We start from the raw sequence: 24,698 nt of genomic DNA on the forward strand, positions 1-24,698 counted from the left end.
AAAAGCGTAACATTTTTCTTTGAAGAAATTTCTTCAAAGAGCACTCATGTTTTAGAGAAACAGAAAGACATTCATGATCCATCTTAAAACAATGCATGGAAAACATGAAAGAAATATCGCCATGCAATTGAAATATTAAACTTGTGAAAATTCACACATCCTTGTATCGTAAAAAGAAAGACCAGTGTTTTATTTGTGCACTAGATTTGTAAAAAACTCCTTCTTACACACATCTATTTGTTCAACAACTAGACTATCCCCGTCATTTTGATACACAAGCGTGATAACTCTTTCATGTTGAGATGAAATAAGCCACTTCAGGAATAAAATTGACATCAATAAACAATTTAAACCCTGAACTTTTAACAAAATAACGCTTCCAGGAAATGCCGAATCAATGAAGTGAGAGACACCTACGAAGCTGTTTGCTGCATTGGTAGACAACCAAATTCAGACGTTTGTGTTTTGGGCGAAAACCTTCAATTGAACAGTGATGGTGACGTCGTTACTGCAGAAGAGACCAGCATTATATGGGTCAAGCCAATCTTGGAATCGGAAAGAACTGCAACTCATTGGCCTAAAGTAAACCAACCTTTATGTTCCTTAACATTAGGTAAAATGGTGAACTCTCTGATATCCATGTTGCATCATAATGGTATCGCTGCTGTACTCACAATTGGTAAGCTCATTACAATATGTTCAATATTGTGGCAAGTGATGTCTGTTTATTACATAATTGCTGACGTTTTTTCGTGTAAAAATACATTTGTCACATTTATTTTAGCATGAAAAGAATAATAGTAATTTGTAGACCTGTTGCTTATTTAAGTTTTTATGTAGTTAAATAGTGAATTTTATATGTAGCTACAATATTCACTCGAATGAAACAATATGAAGAGCAGGCGAAACTTGATCACCGATTTGATTAGTTTTTTTTCAAAATAGCTGCAATGTTATTAGGCTTTTATTATGAAATGATTGTGGATATTCTGAGATTTTGTCCCCTGCCCTTTGTATGTGAAACAAACAGACTTGGAAAGACAAAATCTTTAAAAGCCGCACTAAGTGTTGTAGGAAATGGATCAAACTTCTTTTCAGCAGAAAGGGAAAGACTCATCCCCAGGCTATGCAGCAGATCAACTTTGCCTCCCGTGCTCGACGACGTTAAGAGCACCACAGTTATTGAAAATGTTGCGGTCTCTTTCTACAACAGTGGCAAAGACGAAAAATGTGTTTTCGAAGCAGCTCCTCGAATGATTCCGATGTTCACAGTCAATTGGGACACTTTAGAGGGATTGAACAACGGCTCCAGGTAAATTTTTCCGTATTTATGGAAGAGGTTTGCTTTTTATTGCATTAATATAATTTTTCACGTGCTTTAGAGTACTTGGAAGGCTTGTCCTAATTCCCTTTCAAGAAGGAGCAAGAAGTCCTCTCAGAATCGAGAATCAACAGAACGCAGAATTCCAAAACAATACAATAATGGAAAGAGGGTCTAGTGATTTTGGGATCATGGTGGCAATTAGCAGATCTTTCGAATACCTCTGCATAACTAGAACTAATGAGCTCTGTCAACAATTTACCATTGAAGCACCGAACATTGACGATCGCTGTTTAAGAAATCATGCACTTTTGGTAGCAATTGCTGAGAAGGTATTTGCCTTATTAACAACATAACATGTAATTGACTAATAGCCAATGACCACTTGCACAATTATAACATAGGTAATACGGCTGGCAAGTATTGATGATCTCTATCCAAGCAATGCCATCGCTTTTTTCAAACAAACAATCCTGCCAGTGTGGATGAAGCGATTCCAGACCAACCAAGCGCAAGTGTCTCATGCAATGCTTCAAACAGAACAGCCAATTATTGTGGACTTAATAATGAAGTCAATAGAGCACAAAATATCTTGCAAAAACGTTTGTAATAAATTCATAGCCCATAGACCAAATTCATAAAGTAATTGTGACATTTCTTATTTCTAGTTACTCACTTGGGTAAATCCAAAAGTGACATTTAAGTCAAGCTCAAGTGGAGTAAGACTTAATGGAGTAGCAGTGGCACTGAAATGTTTTTTTGCCTTGCTAAAAGATCGCGAAGTTCTGTTTCCGAATGAAGAAAGAGTGAGACAAGAAATTAAGTCTCTCGACATTGGGGTGGTCAATGGGCGAAGCCAGTATTTCAATGCAAATGCAAATGGTGAAAAGATCAGCAGATGCTCAAATGGAGTAGAAACTGCTTCCAAAAACTGAGTAATTATACAACAATCTGCATTTGGAAGTGAGAATTGGATTATTTTTTCGGAAGCTTAGCATTTTTAACAACTAATTTTATACAGATGGAAGCAAGTGCGAAAGGATTACAAATGGAATGGACTGGCTACTCTTTAGTCATGATATGTTAGTTTCAAAGTATTATAACTATCAGCTTCTTTAAAAATTGATTTAAGAACAGATGCTATTTAAAAAGAAATCTAAAGTGTATATTGACAAAACGTGTGATTGTCATTGAAAAGCGAAATAATAATAGTCATTATTTTTTTAGCCTTCAACATCTTAGATACAAATATCGCAAGAGACAGCTTGGGGTCCACCACCGAAACCAGCATAAATGATACAAACACAGCGTCTATGTCTGAAATGGAAATTGGTAAACGCAGCAGACCGTCAACATCTGGAACCAGAAGATACAACTCAAACACACCGTCCACATCCGACAATCAAAATGGAAGAACAAACACATCACGTATTGTAAATGCAAACACCACGCAAAACTTACCCTTTGAGTGTGGTGACACAACACCTGACGGATCTGACACACAATCAACATTTGGTGCTCAATCAACAAATTAAGATGATAGTGGCATTAATCTGGAAGGTAAATATACTGATAGAAACTATTATGCTAAAGGTTCTTCTATTTGTCTCATATCTAAAAATTTTTATCATACTAACATTTTGTTTTTATACTGTCGTATTAGTGGAGCTGGGAGAAGTGGACAGAATGGATGTTTTAAACACAGTTAGTGCATCAAAGAAAAAGAGATGCAAGCAAATAAGGGAGCGAACGAGACATGTTTAAAACAAAGAAGTTTAAGAAAAAAGATATATAATTAAAAAAGTATTGTGTTTTGTGTAACGTGTTCAGAATAATATGGTTATGAAAAATGTAACTTCTCGCCGTATAAATGAGCTATCTTGCCATGAGATTACCTAATTGGCTAGCAAAACAAAATATGTGACATCTTGCCTTCATCATTCATTGTATGAAATATGATAACAAGGCAGAAGTTCTCTAAGAAAACAACAAGCATATCTCTAAACAATTGGGTTTTTTTCGTTGCAGCCAAATACAAGTATTTATATTGCAAAAAGGTTTGAAAAATTATGATTCGTTTTTTAAGAATAACCGTGTACTTTTGATCATAATATACTATCTTACTTTTCACACTTCATTAGGAAAGGTCAAAGGACGAAGAAGACGAAATGATTGTTTGCGAAAACAGAAAAAGAAAAGCAAGAAAGGTTCAATATTTTTTATCGTTTTATAAATTGATTCGCCTCCTGCTCCTTTTGTAAAGCCAGGCCTTATATCAATAAAAAATACAATTTTCATATGTCATAAAGACCATTTGTTATTTATGTTTAAAAATTTTATTGCTTATTTTATGGGTCATCTACTAAAGATCTATGGCCAATACAGTGTACCATTTTAGAACTGCCAACAGATCTTCGTAAAAAGCATATAGTCATGCAAGCATTAAGGTTTTCAAAGTGCATATTAAACATGAATCTTCTGCTGCAACCTTTTATTGAAGAAACTGAACAACTGGCAACTAAAGGTAACAACATCATGTGCATGTACCATGTTTTAGTTATATTTGGGCAGTTTACCAATATGTTAGACCAAATAAGAACAGCGCCAATGAGGGAGCTTGAATGACCACTTCCCTCCTCCCCCCCATTATTTTTTCCCTTAGGTAAAGTTCGTTCTAACATTTATATATATTAGCCTAACTTGATGCAAGGTAAGACACAGTAAGTTTGTCTACAGTAAGTTTAGCCCTACAGGCTCACTTTTTGTTGCGCCGTTTTTACCAAACTAGTGAAAGTTATTCGCCCCTTTATTAAATGAATCAAAAAGATTTATTTTCGTGATTCTGATAAGTTCAATCTATGCTAAAAAACTGTATCAAATTGTCTTAGGACATCTTATTCCATGGTCATCGTATATGGGTTTTTACCCCTATTTGCTCTGCTGATGCCCCCGCAAGACCTAAACTGAAAAATACGAATTAGTTTATTGGCGTTTGTGGGTGCGATTGGTGTCTCCATGCAGGTATATTGTGTTATATTTTTAACATATGCGATTTAAACTGTGGCATTTGATTCTAACCAAGTCTGCAAGTTTACTCTCAACGACATTTCTCGCATAATCATCCCTGTACAGACCCAGAAATATTTGTCATTTGAAACGGCAAGGAAATTTATCGAGGAAAATTATTTAAGTAACATTCATTCAATAAAATATTCCAAATACAGATACGGCTTAACTTGTTTCCTTTAAAAATTTCAGACATATCTTGCCCTTTTCAATTCGTTTTGCATTGCGAGAATGAATAAAATTGTGCAATGTGCACAGGCTCTAATGACTGACATTTCTGCGTCAGTCGTCGATTCAAAACTAGAGTTAAAGCCATGTGACTTTCTGTGATTTAATGATTTCATATTAGTTGGATACGTTTAGCGTTTTAGGAATACAAGTAGTGCGTGGTAAAGGGAGAACGCGAGTTTATCCATTTGACGAGGCTCAAAAACAACGCACCCATCATGAAATGGAATGTGGGCATTAGAAGCTTTGGAAAAGGAAACTGCAATAATGGGTGTGAAAGGGACAAGTATGCTTTCAAAGTTTAGTCACTTAAACATGGTTAATGGTTTTGTTCCTGACTTTTTACTTTGTGCTCTACTTAAAGTGGCACGTCAACTTGTATCTCTTTGGTTTGACAGCAGTAACCACGAAAGCCCATGGTACATTGGACAGCCTTTCAAACAAACAATTTATGACAGTCTAATCAAGATCATCGTTGTTCCAAAAAGAAGTACGACGGCTTCCACAATCTTTAACTACACGCGAACACTGGAAAGGTAATGAATACAAAACGTTTGTTTTGTATTACTCACTTATAAACATTCAAGGAGTTCTTCCAGCATCTTACCTCAACCATTTTTTCCTATTCGTGTGGGGTCTTCACAAGCTACTTGGTACAGTGCTGCCACTCGAAGGGGAAATCTCTTTCAGTAGGAGGATTTAGTGGTTTGTAGGTGGTAGGGGAAACCTACGGAGAAAACTGTAAATTTTAGGGGTATTGTAGCGAGAAATAAAAGTTGTTTAAAATTGAGCCTCATTTTTGCCAAAAATACTCTTTTCTTCCTGTGTTCTCACCATTTAGCAAGTGATTGTAACAGAATCTTTCATTTGGCACATTTTGTGACCATATATGGCAATAGAAAATCAGCAACTTAGATAAACTCAGTGTGTCATTTGCACCACCTGCATGTCATTACTTCCTACACCAAAGTACTAACTTTTTCGTATAGATGTTCTTAGTTTTCATTAAATCTTTTTTTGCTTGCATTTTTAAAAACAGACTAAAAAATTCAATGTTCTGACTCGACTTAGGTATATAATATGGGGATATGCTGCTGTGTAGGGGAAAAGTAGGGGAATACAAGGAAAATCATCGTAGGGGGAGGTAGGTGGAAAATGAAGTTTTGGTAGGTGAAATGTGCATACACAGAGTGGTAGCACTGGCTTGGTATTCCATTTCAAAAAATGACTTGGCAAAAGTTTAAGCTGGACTTGATCTGTTTATTGTGAACATGGAACAACTGTATGGGGTTTCCCATTGTACATTTAATGTTCACCAACTGTCTCACTTGGCTAAGAGTACTGAGATGTGTGGACCTTTATGTGCTGTATCAACATTCTTGTTTGAGAGCAACAATGCTACTCTGAAGAATATGATTCAAGGAACACAGTATGTTTCTGGTCAGGTTTGCAAAACGTAGGCTGTTTTTGAAAACGTTACCGTTGTTCATGAAACATGGTGTGCAAGGAAACGAACTGGTCTCTGAACTTTTTGAAAAACTGGTACATGGAACGTCTTTAATATAAAAAGCGGTGAAACTGTCGCAGAATCTTACAGCGTTGAATAAAGCAAAAATTCCATTGAAGGAAAAGTACCACTGACAGTGGCTGCTGGTGGAGTGGTCAACAGCGTTGTGTACAAATACAACCGATTTATTATTAATAGAAAACTTTACGAAAGCGATCAATACAACAGATCTATGAAGCGGAAAAACTGCTACGTTAAAGTAAAACGTCAAGGTAAAACATTTTTTTATAAAGTAACTGGATTGGTTTCTTTGAAAAGATGCAACTGTCACACGTAGCATCACGAAGAATGTGTTTGCCCTAAATTGAACGTAATTGCATGCACCCTTTTCAACGTTGTAAGAAATCAAATATATAGGTGTATTGTTTCGACTATTACGTCTGATTTTATATCAGAGGAGATAGAGTCACCAGAGGTAGTTATATTGAACTTGAATGAAATCGTCTCTAAATGTATCAAAGTTGTCCATAAAAAATAAATTCATTTGATTAGTATGCCTAATATGGTTGGAATGGAGTAGTTATATTTCTGTCAGTCGGTTATATTTATTAATTGTGCACAAGGTCTATTGTGCCGTAAACAGCATGTAAGCTTTGTAAATATAAGATAAGCCATGTTAATAGCATATTTCTTGCAATATTCCTATCAAAATATAAAGTATTCCCATAGTATAACGCCTTTAAGATACATAATAAAGAATCTTTATACTATAGTGTTGTTAGAACATGTTGTTTTGCGTGAACAAACCTTGGCAATGGTGTTTAAAACATATTTTTAACAAAATGAAAACATTTGAGTATAGTTTAATTCAAACGATGTAACCGTAATTTTTTATATTAGCTATATGTCTTTGTAAACAAACTGTATTAACATCGTTGAAATCTCTCTCTTTTTTCTTAACACGATAGCTTTATCACAATAACTATAACTTTCTTGAAAATGCAAAAAATGGCCACTGTATTTTTCAATAACTTCAATTTTGTGAACAAAGTATATTAATACTGTTTATAAGTTAGAGTTTTCTTTTAAGCACGACAGTGTAGTTTTTTCATATAAACACAAAGTTTCCTCACCGTTTGTTTCAGATGAACTATATCTTTCTCCTCTACACATACAAACAATATTTGTCTCTTAAACACCATAGTTTTTTATAAAATCTATAATTGTCTCCTAAACACTATAGCTTTCCCAGGTAAACTATAGTTTTCTGCTATACACAGTAGTTGTTTTATGTATTAACTATAGCTGTCTCAAAAACACCACAGTTTTCTCATAATAGCTACAGTTGTCTTCTAAACACTATAGTTTTCCCATATAAACTAGAGTTTTCCTTGATAAACTACAGTTTTCTGCTAAACACAATAGTTTTTTTTCTTATAAACTATAGTTTTCTCCTAAACACTGTAGTTTTCTCCTAAACACTCTAGTTTTCTCCTAAACACTATAGTTTTCTTATAAAAAATGTAGTTTTCTCCAAAAAAACTATAGTTTTTTTTTGTAAGGGTTTAGAGTCTGCCAGTCATTTTTTATGCTGTAATTGATGAGTTTGTGCCTCCACTAGCATTTTCATCTATTGTTAAGCATGTGTAAATAGTATAAGCATAATAGTAAAGTTAGAAAAAATCGTACAGAATCGTTAAAACTTGTGAAAAAATTTATGAGGGTAAAATGAATGACTTTTATTTTTTGTTTTGATAAGTTTTTTGGTTGCTCAGGCTTCCACCATTTTTTTTCATGTATTGTTAAAAAATACTAAGTTTTCTTGTACAGTTGACTAAAGCTATTTACATTAACTTTCCTGCTGGTTAATAGAAATTGAGGCGACACACCCGTTATTGTTATTTTATACAATAACATTTAGTTGAATGTTTTTTGTTGAGTATGGTGTTGATGTGGTGCAAAATGAGCAGTGGCGGCGGAACATTGATAATTGGGGGTGGGGCTATATTCATATATTTATATGTTATAATCCGTAAACACAATTAAATTTTAATAGAAACTAATAAAGCAAATATGCACATATGAATAATAGCCGCCCCTCTAATTATCAATGCTCCACTGCCTTAAGTAAAGTGGCGACTTGTGAATGCGAACGATCATTGCCGAGATTTAAGCCGTAACGCACGATGTTCTCGAAAAGTGGAATTTACACTCTGGAGTTGGTACTTCTCTGGCTGGGAAAGAAGAGGATCTTCTATTATAATAATTAAATACAATCGCGAAAACATTTAGCAAATTAACTGTTGTGTTTTTGCACTATGTCTAGATGGACGAGACGAGAGATAAAATGTGTATGATGAATGCAATGATTGATGAAATCTTGCCGAAAATTATCACAGCCCAACGAACCTGGCTTTAATGTGCTAAGGGCAGTTTGCATTGTGTGTGAAGTTTGACAAATAAGAAGATCTATTGTACTTTTGGGTTGAGAAGCTTTTGCTAAATAATATACGGCTCTTGCTGACAGAAAGAAAAAGTTCAACCTGGTTCTGTTGATGTGGACAAGACAAAAAATATAAGTACAGTTATGATGCCCATTTAAATAATTCTTGTAACATTGAGGTAGAAGTACTCCTTTTTTCAACAATTTTACCACAAAATTAACTTTGTCATACTTTTGGAGGACCTGTCACTGTCATTCACAGTATGATAACTCTCGGCTTGTTTGGCTGATGTGGCATTGAAAACTGAATGAACTGTAGTTTTTATTAATGATGAAAACATTGTTATGATATGAATTTGCCATTGTTGGCATCAGATTATGCATGAAGAGATTGGTTTTCTTGTTCCATGTTGAAGCCATGGATTCACTTTTTATCATATTAATAGCATTATTAAATATTCAGTAAATTACCGTCTGAAAATTTGATGCTTTAGTGTATACAAATACTTAATATTTTTATCAAATGCTTTTTTCCAACATTAATATGTTGGTGGTCAAGCCTGAGTACCTCACAAATGACCATTCGACAACAGCATCTTGTGTAGTTAACATTGGGTTAAAAAGCTGAGATTATTTGGACCATTGTCACTAGGATGCATTTATAGTAAAGTAATTTGAATGAATTGTTCCCACCTTTGTGCAGAGTCTGTTTTCTGGTTTCAGTATCCATGAGTTTTTAATTTTTCTGACTAAACAATTTATGACTACCAGAATTTAAAATTATTTTGTATTCACAGTATACAGTCGAGTTATTTCATATTAGTTTAAATAACTATGATCATGGGAGAGCATATTTATCTGCTTGCAGAAATTGACCAAGACAATATTTAATTACTTGTAAGTAAATGATTGATTTAAGTCAAGATTTAAAATACAATAACACATTTTAATGGGAATTTTGATTCTTAAAACACACAATATAATACAATTTTAAGTTTGACTTTACCCAAGAAATATTTGGTGGTTATTGTTAGCATACAAGCTTCCAGTTTCCAAAGACGATACACTAAAAAATACAATGACAAAGTACTGATTTAGGGAATAGCCTCTCTTTTCATTGACCAAGCTCATAAAAAATTAGGAAATTGAACAAGAAATTCAACTACAGGTAAGTATCGTTAATTTCCTTATTCTATTAGATCTACCGCAGACATCCCACGAGATTTGAAAGTCATGTGGACACAATTCATGCCTACACGCAAGTACGACATTAAGTTATAAATATATTTTAATTGGAGATGTATCAAACATATCCAGAAATAGTAACAGATTTGAGTTCAAGTATTTCCTTCTCTTGCACTATACATGCAAGTATATGCGTTCTCAACTCTCGGCCAAGTTCAACTAAAGAGAATTCTCATCCAATATCTGTCTTATTTAGACGCTGAAAGAATGGCATTCCCAAACTCCGCATCACACGTTGAGACACAATGTTATTATTGTAAAACCGATGAAAAACGCAATGAGGTGGTGTGATTGTGCACGCTTCCCTGTGACTAATATACTGAGCAATGCCAACTTATGAGTAAGCTGTTGTAGGGTTAAGTCTTCTTTTGCCGGATATGTCGTTAAATACTCTAAAACAATGGAGGTGTCCCAGGTCACTTGATACCTTGGTAGCGCTGGTCTAGATTGGAACACTCCCTTCATAAATCTCTGAACCATATAATGTGTACCAATCGTAGAATTCTCTTCAGTAAAAACAAATGAAGATAACTTACGTCGAGGAGTGTTTATGCAAATGTAACTCATCCCATGATCAAATAAGTGCTGTAGAAAGTCTAACTACCTGTAAAGTTAGATCAAGGGAATCTGCATTCCGTTTATTAACATAGAGTTGCCATTTGTTAACGTACACCTGATATTGGTTTTGTGTTCCTTGCCGCCAGGAATTAAATGTTGTTGCTTTAGCTTGTGGTGAAATGCCTTTACTTGAGAGTGATCTCCGGATAAGAGACAAGCTATCAGTCTCAGTCTCCCTTTGAGTGGATGTTCTTTTGTTTCCTTGAATGGTAAGCTCACGTTCCTTTATTTTGGGTAGAAGAATGGGTTGGCGAAGAATTAATCTTGCTAGCATCAGATACCAGGATTTTGTTTGCCAATTCGGCACAATGAGAGTTGTCCGTGCCTGGGCCATTTCTATATTTTGTAAAACTTGTGATATAACACAAAAAGATGGAAAAGCATAAAGAAACAATTTACTCTAATCAATGCAAAAAGCGTCAATAGCCCACGCCTGTGGATCTTGGTGCCAGGAGACATAAGGTTTAAGTTGATAGTTTAGTCTAGAAGAATCATGTCAACTTCTGGGGTCCCAAAATATGCTGATATTTCAAGAAATAATTCAATATGAAGCTTCCATTTTTTGAAATCATCAAATGTTCTAGAAGCTTTGTCAGCCACCACATTTAGTTTCCCAGGTATATAGCTGACAGTTAGCCATATGTCCCTGATTCTGTACCACGCCCATATTTTCCTTGCATTTTTATCGCAATGGTGAGAATGGCAGCCCCCCCCTATGTGATTAATATATGCAAGTGAAATGGTGTTGTCAGTCATTAGTGTAATGTGGGTGTGGACTAAATCTATATAGAGAGATTGTAGCCCAAACAGTATTGCTTTGAGTCCCAGGCAATTAATATGCGAGTCTTTTTCGGCGATTAACTGTTTGTTAATACTTGCGTCCCATCTCTTGGTAGAGGCGTTGGTATACAATACGTGGCAATCTTGCCGTGATTCAGATGTTTTTTGGACTCATATACAGGATTAATCCACCAAGATACGTCTTCCAGCGCCGAAGGAGAGAGTTTCAATGTCCCATCAAAGTTACCCATGTTAGACTTGTTTTGTTCCTATCAAGATCACGATAAAACAGTGGGCAATGTTCAACGCCAGGAAAACAAGCGACCATCATACCAAATAATTTGACCACTTCCCGTATGCTAGGAGAGTCAGATTTTAGCCCCCACTGACAATCTCACATAATTTGTTGTGTTTCTCAAAGGATATAGATATAGTCACATCTATTGAATTTAACACAAATCCTAAATGTTGTAAAATCTGTGTGGGCTACGTATCAGATTTAACGTTATGGGGTAAAAATCCTAACTTCTGAAACAATTGTAGTTTGTCATGTTCGTTTTGCTCGCATTGTGAATAGGAGTAGCCCATTAAAAAAGATTGCCATCTTTCTCAAAGATACAGTAGCAAATGCGCTATGTCACATGTGATCCACAAATTGAATATGAGCTAATTTGTCTATTTAAGTCCTTCTGACTTGGCCTGCCAGTGGTCATGTTAGTGTGACATTTGTAGGTGTGTCTAAACAGGGCATTCCATCCTGGTCGTAAACAGCAAGAGTGCAAGCGTAACTAAGACATCTAGTGTTTCACCGGAATCTTTTAATAGGTGTTTGAAATAAATTTTTAACAAAAGTTTTTGGATTTATGTTTTGCGTGAGAATAATACCTACGTTTGTTTTTTTATTTCCACTGTTTACGTAAAAAGTTAGCAATTTTTTGTCTACAAACCATTTTTATGCAATAATTAGATGCGTTTTTATGTTTCAAAACACTGAGTAGGGCTATAACACTTTCAAATCCGCCATTTTGAATTATAACTTCACCAATTACAAATTGGTCATTACACATTGCAATGACACAGGCAAACAGTATAACCATTCAAAAATTGGTTAAAACTGCTTACCAATAATAATCACGTTGTTCTAACGTAAGAAGAATGAGTCGAATCGACCAATTCCGTTTGATCAATAAAATATATGATCAATAAAATATATTTAGCTGAGAGAAGAATTGGTTGTTTTAATATTAATTTTTGACAGTGTACGTATATGATATTATAAAAGTATTTTAAATTTATTTCAATCAATTGCCAACAATAGCTAACTACAACCATCATCAGACTTTTTTAGTTAAGAAACAAAATGTTACGTCAGACAAACGAGTCACAAACCCAATTAGGTAAAGTGGGAGTACCAAGACCGGAAACAAACTTTTTTTACTTTGCTAAAAGAGAAACTTTTTGACCGTTGAATTATTGACTTTCTATACTTGTATAAGAAGTCCAAAAGATTTGTTGAGTTGACTAAGGGGGTCAGTGATTATAAAAGGAGTCTTTTTATCATGTCATTTGTGAACCGGCGTAAATACAGGTTGACTTTATTGTCCAAAGTTTTTCTCCGTTATTTTTTGAGCTATGTAGAGTTGGTCAACATATGACATCCCAAGTAGATATATAATGCAAGCATTATTACATGATTGAGTTCACATGACGGTTCCCGCACAACTTACGATGCATAAAAACAACGACAATCAATCATCGTTGGTTGGTGCGTTTGTTTTTGGCATCTCGTGAATATCATTTAGTATACAAAGAACACATACAGTATTACAGTATTTTGATTACATGTGACTTGGTTTTGATTGCTTAATATGTGCATAATTATTTGTTTTAAGGAAAAACTACCTGTTTTTGTTTTTCCCTTTAAATTAAAACTCTTACAATGAGAGTTGAGTGAATTAATTTGCTGCTTATGCTAGCCACCATACTTCCAATATAGTAGTTGATAGTGTGATCTCGTCGGATTCGTATCAAAAACAACTACCTAAGGTAAAATTCTAGTTATAGTCTGATGATATCTTGAGTGTAGAGACAAATCGTTACTGTTAATAAATAATAATTTCCTACAAATTGGCTATAATTAAAATTTTATGTTGGACAGTTTTTTTTTTAACACGAGTCCGTTTCCCGCCAGGCAAGTCTCTTGCTATCAGGTGACTGGCTTCAAGAAATGTATTTTTGGACTTTGCTGTTTATATCTCTTCTGGTGGCAGTCATTCGACCCATATGATCGACATAAACTCCATCTCTAGGACTTTCACATCCACAGTAATCTGATACCTTTATGTAAATATCCTAATATTGTTTTGCATATTCTTTCTTGTAACACGTTATCTGTAATTAGTCTGCAAATGTGTCGAGTCAAAACGAAACGTCACCTTAAATAAATATTTTATAGTTAAAACAATGATGAATTTTTGAAAATGATCTGTTTGGCTCTAATTTTTATATTAAGATAAATTAGAAAAGGAAGAATGCTAATGTCTGAAACTTACATCGCACGATTAAATTCGTGGGATGACTGCCACGGCTAACACCACAAGACTTTTCAAGGGCGGATCTAGGATTTTTTAAACATCAGTCATAAAATTTCAGAAGCGCTCCGCACTTGGAGGGGGGGTCGGAGGCATCCTCCCTGTGAACTTTTGAATGTCAGAGCCTTAAGAATGCCATTTTTAGCGCTTTACAGCAATACAAAATGTACTTTGTGGGCAACGTTTTGCTTTAATACAACACATTTTCCTTACGTTTTTTTCAAAAATAAAAACTGAAGTGAACAATATTTTATTGTTTTGACAAATATTTAGGCTCATTAGCATGCCAAATATATGGCTCATTGGCATGTCTAGAAACATAAAATTTATTTTACAATAATGCTATTAGGAAAAAGATATTGTCCTTAAAAATTTCTACCAAGTTGTCAGGCATAGACACCCTAGAGTCCACAATTCCAACCTCTATGTAATGAGTTAAGTTAAAAATTTAGTACTACAAGAGACAGTTCAAAGATGTAGACAGCAAAAATTTTAAATCACAAATGAACAGAGCAATTTTTCTAACATCTATGAAAATAGATGTGAATGATGACTTAAATTCGTGTCATCACATTATTAACACAGCATAACTGAATAAAAGGATATTTGATTATATCTTTTCATTGAAGTTTGTATTAAACAATGCTTATCTCACATTAATTGGCTAGTGGAGAATCAAATCATTCTTGCTTTGCAACAGACTTCATCAGAACATATAACTGTATGGGCGTACGGATTTTGACATTTGTGTATGCTAGAGCTCAAATTTTCATGATTAGCCAATTTAAGCTCTTTTACAATCCATTGTTTTGTATGCATCACAACATGCATATTTAAGTATGAGCCATCCCCCACAAACTAAAGATCAACCTACACCCATTTTAGTATATATATATATGCACTACAAATAACGTCAAATGTTTAAAATAAGCTGTACTAAGGTTGCGCTTACACAATACCGGATTCCCTCATCACGACATCTTCATTTGCTTTAAAGGGTTAACTTTACGGATTAAAGGCTTATTAAGTTGATAAATTTAGTCTATTTGATTGTGCTTCTGACGTTGAACAAATTCACTGCCTTTTAGTACAAAGGAAATTTAACTTGTTACGAGAGTAATCCGGTATAGTGTAAACAGGGCCTACGTAATTTATGATAATGTGTTATTATAAACATTTTTTGCTATTGATAATTTTGCTCAAAGTTTTAATCATCTATTGCCCAAACAAAAACAATAAAAATCATATGCCGTATATTTGCTTTACATAATAGTCCATTCTTAAGATGATTTAACTTCCGTGACACAAAATAATATGCCACGTATCGACTCAAAAGATATACATACAGTGCTTAATCTGTGAAGAACGTCAATTGCGAAAACCTGAAAACTTAAACCATCAATCAGTAAAAGGTTTGTGAGACAAAATAAACTGAATCATTATGTGTGTTTACGATGCATAAATCAGTCCATAAAAGTAAATTGTTTGCGATCTATTAAGGTTTTTATACATTTTGAATAAATTATAATCTTGCTATCATGCCAGAAAGTATATTTGTTATTGATTGCCTGAAGAAATATTGTATAATTGTGCAATATGTGTGATTTCCCTAACGTTGTAATATGATTCAATAATATATATGCATCACAAAGCGAATTTATTTTGAAAGAGTAATTCTACGGCTAATGTTGAATTGTTCAAATATTGAGTCATTTTATAAGTATAGAAATATCGACCAGCAAAATAAGCAAATCCGTTCATTAGTGATATAAATTTGTATCGCTTGTTATATAGATATGGCCAATGAATTTGAAGATTTTCGCGATGTAGCAAATGCCTCCCGCTTCCGTTGGTTTTTGTGACAAAATCTACCAAGTGTTTTTTGGTGATTTCATAAAAGTAATGAGTTAATGAATATACACGCAATGCAGAAACATAGAGTCCTATTACGGGCATAATGCATTAAGACTTACATTTTTTGCACAAATCAATCAATTTGCTCAAAATTTAAAATCAAACATTTGGAAAACAATAAAAATTATAAGCAATATTTATGCTTTACATAACAATCTATTCTTAAGATAATTAGAATGTGCGGCACAAAATAATATGCCACGTATCGACTCAAAGGATACATATCACGCTCAACAGTATAAACATGAAAACCTGAAAGTTTTAACCATCAATCAGAGAAAGGTTTGCAAGACAAAATACACACAATCATTAGGCGTGTTTTAGGTGCATACGTACGATGTAATAAGATCATTATTAGCTACTAAGTACTATTAAGTTTTTTTATGTCTTATTTATGTTTTTAAACTCTGCTTTCATTATGACAGGAGATATCAAGGAATTTCATAGATACAGCTAAAATTTTAAATCACAAAAGAACAGAGCAAGTTTTCTAAGAGCTATGAAAATCGATGTGAATGATGGCTTAAATTCGTGTTATCACATTATTAACACAGAATAACTGAATAAAACTATATTCGATTATTTCTTTTCATTTAAGTTTGTATTAAACAATGCTTATCTCACATTAATTGGCTAGTGTGGAATCAAATCATTCTTGCTTTAAAACAGACTTCATCAGAACATATAACTGTATGGGCGGGTAAGGAAGATTGATAATTGTGTAGGCTAGAGTTCAAAGTTTCATAATTAGCCAATTTAAGCCTTTTTAAAATCCATTGTTTTGTATGCATCACAACATGCATATTTAAGTATGAGCCCTTCCCAAAATTAAAGATGAACATACACCCATTTTAGTATATAAATAATGCACTACAAATAACGTCTAATGTTTAAAGTAAGCTGTACTAAGGCTGCGTTTACACTATATCGGATTCGCTCATCACGACATGTTCATTTGCTTTAAAAGGATAACTGTACGAAGTAAAGGCTTATAAAGTTGATAAATTAAGTCCATTTGATTGTGTTTGCGACGTTGAACAAATTCACTTCCTTTTAATACAAAAGAAATTCAACTTGCTACGATAGTAATCCGGTATGGTGTAAAAGGGGCTTAAGTAATCTATGATAACCCTTTATTATAAACATTTTTTGCTATTGATAATATTGCTTAAAGTGCTACTGAAGTGAAATTTTGGGTATCGATTTTTTTCTATAATCAAATAGTTCTATCTTTCCTGATCATTTTGGTATAATTTTTATACATATTGAAGCACGGGATCATCAATAAATGTTTGCTCAAAGTTGGGTTACGCGTGCGAATTTTTACTACTGAAATATTATACGGATGTGACGTAATTAAAAGGACGGAAGTCGAAGTATGAGCATTGATTTACTAGTATTTTGTTAGATTTTTAACACGTATACACAATAAAATATGAGTTCTTCAAGCAGTGAAAGCGAACGCAGTTCGGATACTGAAAACTCAGATATGGCAAATGAAAATTTACTTTCGAATTCCGGCGATGAGGATACAATTGTGGCTAATTCAGTTGTAAATCCTTACGAAAATGAACCTCTTGCGAACGCAGTCGGAGAATTTTGTGTCGGTCGAAGAAGACGCAGATGGCTTAGAACCTCGAACATTGGAAGCGAGGTTCGAAGGAACCGTTCAGTTAGATAAGTGGTAAGTTGATAAATGTTATTAGAACTCTAGAAGAAATAAAACCATGAATTAAACATGTTATTTTGTCCTTATGTCGTGGTGCATAAATATGATAACAAACCACTTTTTTATAGGTGTGCATGTAGCTTGTGTCGTACTCAACTGCTGACAGATGCCATTGAATACCGTTGTTGTCAAGAGGTTGGGCCTACTTTACATAAACTGGTATTCGATGGTAGCATTGAAAAAATTAGCTGTGTTACTCTTCACGAAGAGTACACGATTATGACACATGCTACAGTCTTGAAGAATGTTCGCTCACTTCTAAGAGACCAAGATGGAAGGTCATACAAGTGTCGTAGAATACACGAAAATGAGTTAGTACATTTTTGATTTCTAAATTTGTTTTGTAACGAATGATTAATATCCTGCCATGTATCTCTACTTTTTACCTTTATGTGGTTCATTATTGTGCTGTGATGCTTCACAATTTTGTTGTGTGAAGTCAAAATAAATAATCAAATAGAAATTACTATTTTGAATTTCTCATAGATACTTGAGAGCAGTTGCATACCATTGGGTCATTCGATGGCTGTGTGGATGCCTTGGTTGGGAAAATTGTATACCATTACCTGCATGTATCTACACAGACATCCGAAAACGATTTCCATTACGAAATCCCCTAGGCCAAGAACATGCTGGCTACAAGTCAGCACAGGAAAGAAACTGATAGAAGTAGGAAACATTTTTTGTAGCATAGTATATTATTTTATAACTAACTTTAAAGTTGGCCTGCTAAGAATATTTGTCAAGTAATTCTTGTGGACAATGACTTTTTGGATGTCCTTTCATTGGCTGTCCACAATTTTTGCATAAGCGCGTTTTTTTTGGATCTGAAGGACCTGTTGAAGCAGCTTGTTTTTCTTTGTCTAAACCTTTTGCTTGCAGTACATCTTGCTGTTGATCTATAAATAACAATTTAATGTGTTTACTTTTAGAATGCACTGGCCATACCTATTATACATGGTAGCATGAACAACTTACATGTGGGAAACAATTGTGTTGAAGATAGTTGTTTCCTATCCAAATGCCGTTGGATTTCCTCAGTTTTGGAAATTCGATCCGAGAACGTTTTGTTTAAGGCTTCTGGGATTTTTTTCCTTATACTTCTTAAATATGTTGTCCATGGATTCCTCACAACTAAGAACCATGACATTTTTGATTTCATTAACATAGTCTGGAAAAATGACAAGTGGTTAGATGTGTAAGTCAAGAGTACCAATGCATACATGCTAAAATTTACAATATGATGGTGCTGAAGAAACAGTTCTTACTACTTCATCCCCTGATTTAAATTTTGGGTATGTCACAGAATAATATGGTGTTCCATTTTTTGTTTTTTTGGCTGTCTGTGAAGGTTTTCATTGAAATGAAGTACTGCCAGTACGTGCCTAAACAGAACAAACCATTTACTATGTAATTTTTTTTTTTGACTAGGAACAAGTAAAAAAGCCTTTGCAGATAGAGAACAGTGATTACAAGTTACCTGCAATATGTACCAAGCCAAGAAAAATGGGTCATCTTTGGATGCCAACCATTTAATGTTGAATGAAAACCTTCGAGACAACTAGTTTGTGCTTCTGAAGATAGTTTTTTAACATCTTTGAGAACAGATTTTTTCAACAGAATGGAGGAAAGTCGCTGATATGATTTAGTTCCTTAAAAAGAATACAATCCCATCTGAAAAGTGGTAAATAACATTTTAGACGTTTTAACAATCTCAATTCTGTCTTGCTGCCTAAATGTGTGCATGCTCATACCAACTTGAAGCCATAGACGTTCATCTAGCTCTCCATGAGCACATTTAGGAAACAACTCATCTGGATGGTTTTCATGCTTGTTTGTAATGTGCCTAGCAATGGATTTCCATTTTGCCACAATCATATCTCCATATCCCATCTTAGTAGACATAGCCGACCAATATAAGTGGAAACCTTATCATCTTGGATTGAAATGCCTTTTACAGAGTCTATGGTTGGAACAGCATCAGAGCACAATTGTCGTCTCATGTTTAGCGATTTTGTCGTCTCATGTTTAGCGTTCACGGTGAATGCAGAATCTGCCAAATGCATTGAACATAGCACAGAGTACTGCTGAGGAACGAATTTTGGCCTATGTCTCCTAACAAATTTTGTCCATTTACTCAGCCTCTCCTTGTCATTCATGGGCAAACGTTGTACTGAAACACCCTCTGTGTGTTGACTGTTTGTACAACTTTTTCCGTTGGGCCAACCAGCAACACAATATTGTCCTCCTCGACGATTTTTTGCAGAATTTTGCCTACTCGCCATATTTTAACTTGCGGTGTATCGTTACGTTTGACTAACTTAATAAAAAATTATTCTCCTTATATTATGTGCGTTGTGATAATATTGCATGGGTTTTAAAACCACAGACTACGTCAAGGATGCGACACCCCTATGATAAAAATGATAAGTCTAATCCAGAAGTTTATAAAAGTAGTATACATTGGATGATTGGAAATAAGCGCGTTACAGTTAGTTTCTGATAACATTGCGTGTGTGTTAAAACCGCAGACTTCCTCAAGGATGCGGCACCCAGTTTATTGAGAAATATAAGTTAATTCAAGAAGTTTATAAAACTCTAATCGATTGTAAATGTTGCTTACCTATGCGTGTTGCTCATTTGTCACTAAATATACGCAATTTTTGCGAAGAGAAGTTATAAAATATGTAAAATTCCAGTGGAAAATATGCTTGTTCGTATATAATTTTTATATACTAAGACCTTTAACATTGAACTTCCGTCCTTTAAATGACGTCACGCACTCAAAGTCAAATTCGCATCAAAACAAGCAAATATGCCATGTTTGAACGCAAAGTTCGATGCGTTCCCATCGACTAAATTCAGTGGGCGATAGCTCAAAATGATCAGTAAAATACAGAGAAAACGTTTGTATCGAAAAACGAAATATGAAAATTTCACTTCAGTAACACTTTAAAGTTATGGACATCTATTGCATAAACAAAAACAATAAAAATCATATGCCGTATCTTTGCTTTACATAACAATCTATTCTTAAGATGATTTAAATTCCGTGACACAAAATAATATACCACGTATCGACTCAAAAGGTATACATACAGTGTTTAATTTGCCAAGAACGTCAAATGCGAAAACCTGAAAACTTAAACCGTTAACCAGTAAAAGGTTTGTGAGACAAAATAAACTGAATCATTATGTGTGTTTACGATGTATAAATCAGTCGATAAATGTAAATTGTTTGCAATCTATTTAGCTTTTTAAACATTTTGAATAAATTATAATCTTGCTATCATGCCAGAAAGTATATTTATTATAGATTACCTGAAGAATTATTGTATAATTGTGCAATATGTGTTATTTCACTTACTTTGTGATATGATTCAATGACATACATGCCTCACAAAGCGAATTTATTTTGAAAGAGTAATTCTGCAGCTAATGTTGAATTGTTCAAATATTTGAGTAATTTCATAAGTATAGAAACATCGATCAGCAAAATGTGCAAATCCGTTTATTAGTGATATAAACTTGTATCGCTTGTTATATATATGGTCTCTGAATTTGATGATTTTCGAGATGTAGTAAATTCCTCTAGCTTCCGTTGGTTTTTGTAACAAAATCTGCCAAATGTTTTTTGGTGATTTCATAAAAGTATATGAGATAATGAATATATACGCACTGCAGAAACATAGAGCCCTTTTACGGGCATAAAGCATTAAAACTTACTTTTTTTGCACAAATCAATCAATTTGCTCCAAATTTAAAATCAAACATATGGAAAACAATAAAAATCATAAGCAAAATCTATGCTTTACATAACAATCTATTCTTAAGATGATTCAAATTCCGTGGCACAAAATAATTTCCCACGTATGAACTCAAATGACACATATCACGCTCAATAGTATAAATATAGAAACCTGAAAGTTTTAACCATCAATCAGCGAAAGGTTAGTAAAAGAAAAAGCACAGAATCATTAGGCGTGTTTTAGGTGCTTACGTACGATGTATAAATATGATCATTATTAGCTAGTAAGTACTATTATGCAACGATTTTGTATGCAATTATTTTGTTCATTTACCTACCATACTATTTGCAAATTTTATAACAATTTTTATAAGTTGCATGCTAGAAATTAATAATCGTTTTATCCACATTTTATCTTTGTGAAATATGTGTTGCGTCATTGATTTTGTGTTATTATCAAATGAAATTTATAAATTTATACCTGACGAGCAATATCGAATTTAAAATTTTGAAAATAAACTGATGCTATGACATCATTGAGTAATTGAAACATTTAAATTGTTTTAGAAGTAGAACTGTTGATACTGGTTTATCTTTGCTATAATTTGATATTGCTCATTATATTTACAGTTTCTGTTTATTAATTTAGAATTTTGCTAATTTTAGTAATGTTGCAAATCTGTTTATTCTTCCAAGGCCCATGGGTGTCTCAAAGATAATTAATAGTAATGAATTCGCCACAAAAAGCAAATTTCACACCGAAAACTTGAAAATACTTGTAAATTTCAGATAGACACCTCAAATGCAGAATTCACAAGCCACACAAAATTCTGCTGCTCACTGACCTTTGGCTGAAACTTCTTTAATGATCATTTTCTCGCTTTTTATTAATGATGTTTTTGAATTATAAATCTTTGACGCTTCGTTGTGATTGCGATATTGAAACTACCAAACAACCAAATTCAACTTATAGTCTAGGACCTGTATAAAAAGTTTGTATGCATTTTATTTACCGGAAGTTATCTCAACTGTTTTTGTGTAAAATGACCATGACGAACAACATGGTAAGGGTGCCATTTGCTTCATCCGGGACGAAAGTCCTGAAATTGAGACCCCCCTGAAACGAAAGTGTCGACATAGCTCTAACTTCCAGAAAATTTTTATTCGTTTTTTCAAGCATTTGAAATTGTTTTTGCTAGCATACGATAGAATATATTTCGCATACCTATTTCCTTAACCCGCTTACAGCAATATTTTGTCGTTTTGTGAGCATTTTCATCGCCGAATAGTGAAAGTACTTGCTAAATCTTGCACATTTTCTTGCACAAAAATAAGATTTAAACCCAGTTTTGTCAAGTTTGGATGCAATGCAGTGTCTTTTATCTTAGATATTTAGCAGGGGCGGATCTAGGATTTTGCAAACATCAGTCATAAAACGTCCGTGGCGCTCCGCACCTGGGGGGGGGTCTGAGGTATTCTCCCCTGAGAAAGTTTGAATTTCAGAGCCTTGAAAATGCTATTTTCAGCGTTTTAGAGCAATACAAAATGTATTTTGTTGGCATCGTTTTTACGTAAAAACAACATATTTTGCTTACGTTTTTATCAAAAAAAAATAAATGAAGTGAACAATACTTGAAAGTTTTTTCGAATATTTATGCTCATTATCATGCCAAATACATGTCTCATTAGCATGTCTAGGAACGTAAAATTTATTTTACAATAATGCTATTCCAAATCAGATAGAGTTTTCAAAAAAATTCTATCAAGTTGTCAGGCATAGACCCCCCTAGAAACCCCCATTAAAACTTCTATGTAATGAGTTAAGTTTGAAATTTGGTACTACAAGTTGCAGTTCATAGATATAGAAAAGCTCAAACTTTAAACCATGCAAGTTTATTACAACCCTTTACCCATCTCCACATACGGTGCCAGCAAATTCACCTTTTCAGAAAAAACTCAAATTTTTTTTCTGCCAATGACTAAGCAAAAATGATCAGAGTGAAAATTTGCAGTTAAGGACAGCTTAATGCCATTAATGTTTATTAGGTATTTTACTCGACTATTATCTTCTGCAAGGTGTGCTATATAGTAATCACTAGTAGCATTGTATTTGCAAATACAAACAGAATGTAACCAACATGTCTTTAATTATATAATTACATGAATGTTAAAATTGGTTCATGTGTCATGTTTACTGGTTATGATAAATATCTTTTCATATGATCAAAGCTTGTTTAAATGTAAATCTGAAATTTAGTTTAAAAATTATAATGATCATCACAAAAATTACCTAGTGATCATGAAAAATACTTTGCTGTTTTGCCAAATTTCAAGGTTTATCTGCATACATAGGAAGACATGTTTACTTTATAGAAAATGCTTTTCATACATCAATAGCCCTTTGGAAATTATGGCAAACAATCTGGTATGAGGAGTAGATCAACACTCCTTGACATCTCTACATGAGGTGTTGAGTTTGAAAATGGGACAATATGTGACATGGGACAACATTTCATGTATGTGAAATACTCAGGTTTAATACCATTCCAGTCAACTTGTCAAAATAAAAAGCTTCATGGATCTGAAAAGACTCAAAATCACAGGTTATAGTAATCAGCTTCTCATGTAATCAATGTTAGTTTTCTCAAATCTTAGATAATGTGTAGTATAACTGTCCAATGATTGAATAATCAATGATAATAAACTGAAAAGCCCAAATTATTTGTTTATGATAAAGTAAATAATAGTATGGCGCCTTATGGCTACAGATTTTTTGTCCATTAAAATATATTTGCAGGAATGTAGGATTTCGCTGCCATATAACGGCCACGATTCCCCAAGCACTAAAGAAATCATAGCTAAAAGTCCTTCGGCAACAACAATTTTAGAAGCATCAATCTACTTACCATACGCCATATTGACATAAATCGCATCACACACGCGCAAAAATTGACCTTGATATATTACACTCATGCATACACTTCACTTGTCCTTTACTTACGATTTTGGATGTAAATTTCTGCTGAGAAAACTCAAAACAATGTTGGCTTTCTTTTGAACATCAATGACTAAAATGTTGCTCGCGAGATCGTCTTTGCCAAGCCTTTACAATTTATCCATATATTTTTCGCCCTCTTGAAAAAATTCCCAGTTTGAAAAGCAGCATTCATGTCAATGTATGAATTTATAAAAGATTTCCATAAATTCCATCTGATTGTAGTTTAGTTTCTATCATGCTTAAGAAATTACTATGAAACGATCAAACATTCAACTCAAACAGTGAGCTTGACTATGTTAGTTCAGTTGGCTATCAGTCGAAATCGGTCAAACCAATCTCAGTAAGACAAAAATTTAAACGAACCAATTACACGATATTAATTGGACTCCCTTATATGTCCAGCCTCCTCGCTTATCGGTCGAGATTATTCCAGTTCGTCCATTGATCTGGCTATTGACCAATGAAATGGCTTAAATAAGCGTTCTTGAACTCCGTTATCGGTCGAACCAG

The 24,698-nt window shown here is 33.9% G+C and overlaps 2 protein-coding genes and 2 long non-coding RNA genes across 4 annotated transcripts; 3 read left to right on the plus strand and 1 right to left on the minus strand.

Moving 5' to 3' along the window:
- The first annotated feature begins 1,555 nt into the window (after positions 1–1,555).
- Positions 1,556–1,980, plus strand: LOC124437160. The gene is made up of 2 exons (XR_006945594.1): positions 1,556–1,653; positions 1,726–1,980. It is a non-coding gene; the product is annotated as an uncharacterized LOC124437160 (long non-coding RNA).
- Positions 1,981–14,554: 12,574 nt separating this feature from the next.
- On the plus strand, positions 14,555–16,293 carry LOC124436380. The gene is made up of 2 exons (XR_006945340.1): positions 14,555–15,211; positions 15,594–16,293. It is a non-coding gene; the product is annotated as an uncharacterized LOC124436380 (long non-coding RNA).
- Positions 16,294–17,391: 1,098 nt separating this feature from the next.
- On the minus strand, positions 17,392–19,727 carry LOC124435985. The gene is given in 7 exon segments (XM_046985913.1): positions 17,392–18,341; positions 18,421–18,613; positions 18,711–18,778; positions 18,781–18,827; positions 18,923–19,094; positions 19,197–19,370; positions 19,580–19,727. Coding segments are annotated over 7 exon segments (972 nt in total). The 3' UTR covers positions 17,392–18,171.
- Positions 17,452–18,249, plus strand: LOC124436379. Its single transcript, XM_046986293.1, has 2 exons — positions 17,452–17,753; positions 17,929–18,249. The coding sequence occupies exons 1-2, from the start codon at positions 17,452–17,454 to the stop codon at positions 18,104–18,106; spliced, it is 480 nt and encodes a 159-aa protein (XP_046842249.1). The 3' UTR covers positions 18,107–18,249.
- Positions 19,728–24,698: the final 4,971 nt, after the last annotated feature.

This window comes from Xenia sp. Carnegie-2017, unplaced genomic scaffold (genome assembly GCF_021976095.1).
Source record: "Xenia sp. Carnegie-2017 unplaced genomic scaffold, XeniaSp_v1 HiC_scaffold_16, whole genome shotgun sequence".
Classification (NCBI taxonomy): Eukaryota; Metazoa; Cnidaria; class Anthozoa; order Malacalcyonacea; family Xeniidae; genus Xenia; species Xenia sp. Carnegie-2017.

Coding starts and splice junctions, on each gene's coding strand:
- LOC124436379 (XM_046986293.1), top strand. CDS start 17,452: ATGTTATTTTGTCCTTATGTCGTGGTGCATAAATATGATAACAAACCA. Junction 17,754..17,928: donor CGTAGAATACACGAAAATGA/GTTAGTACATTT, acceptor AATTTCTCATAG/ATACTTGAGAGCAGTTGCAT.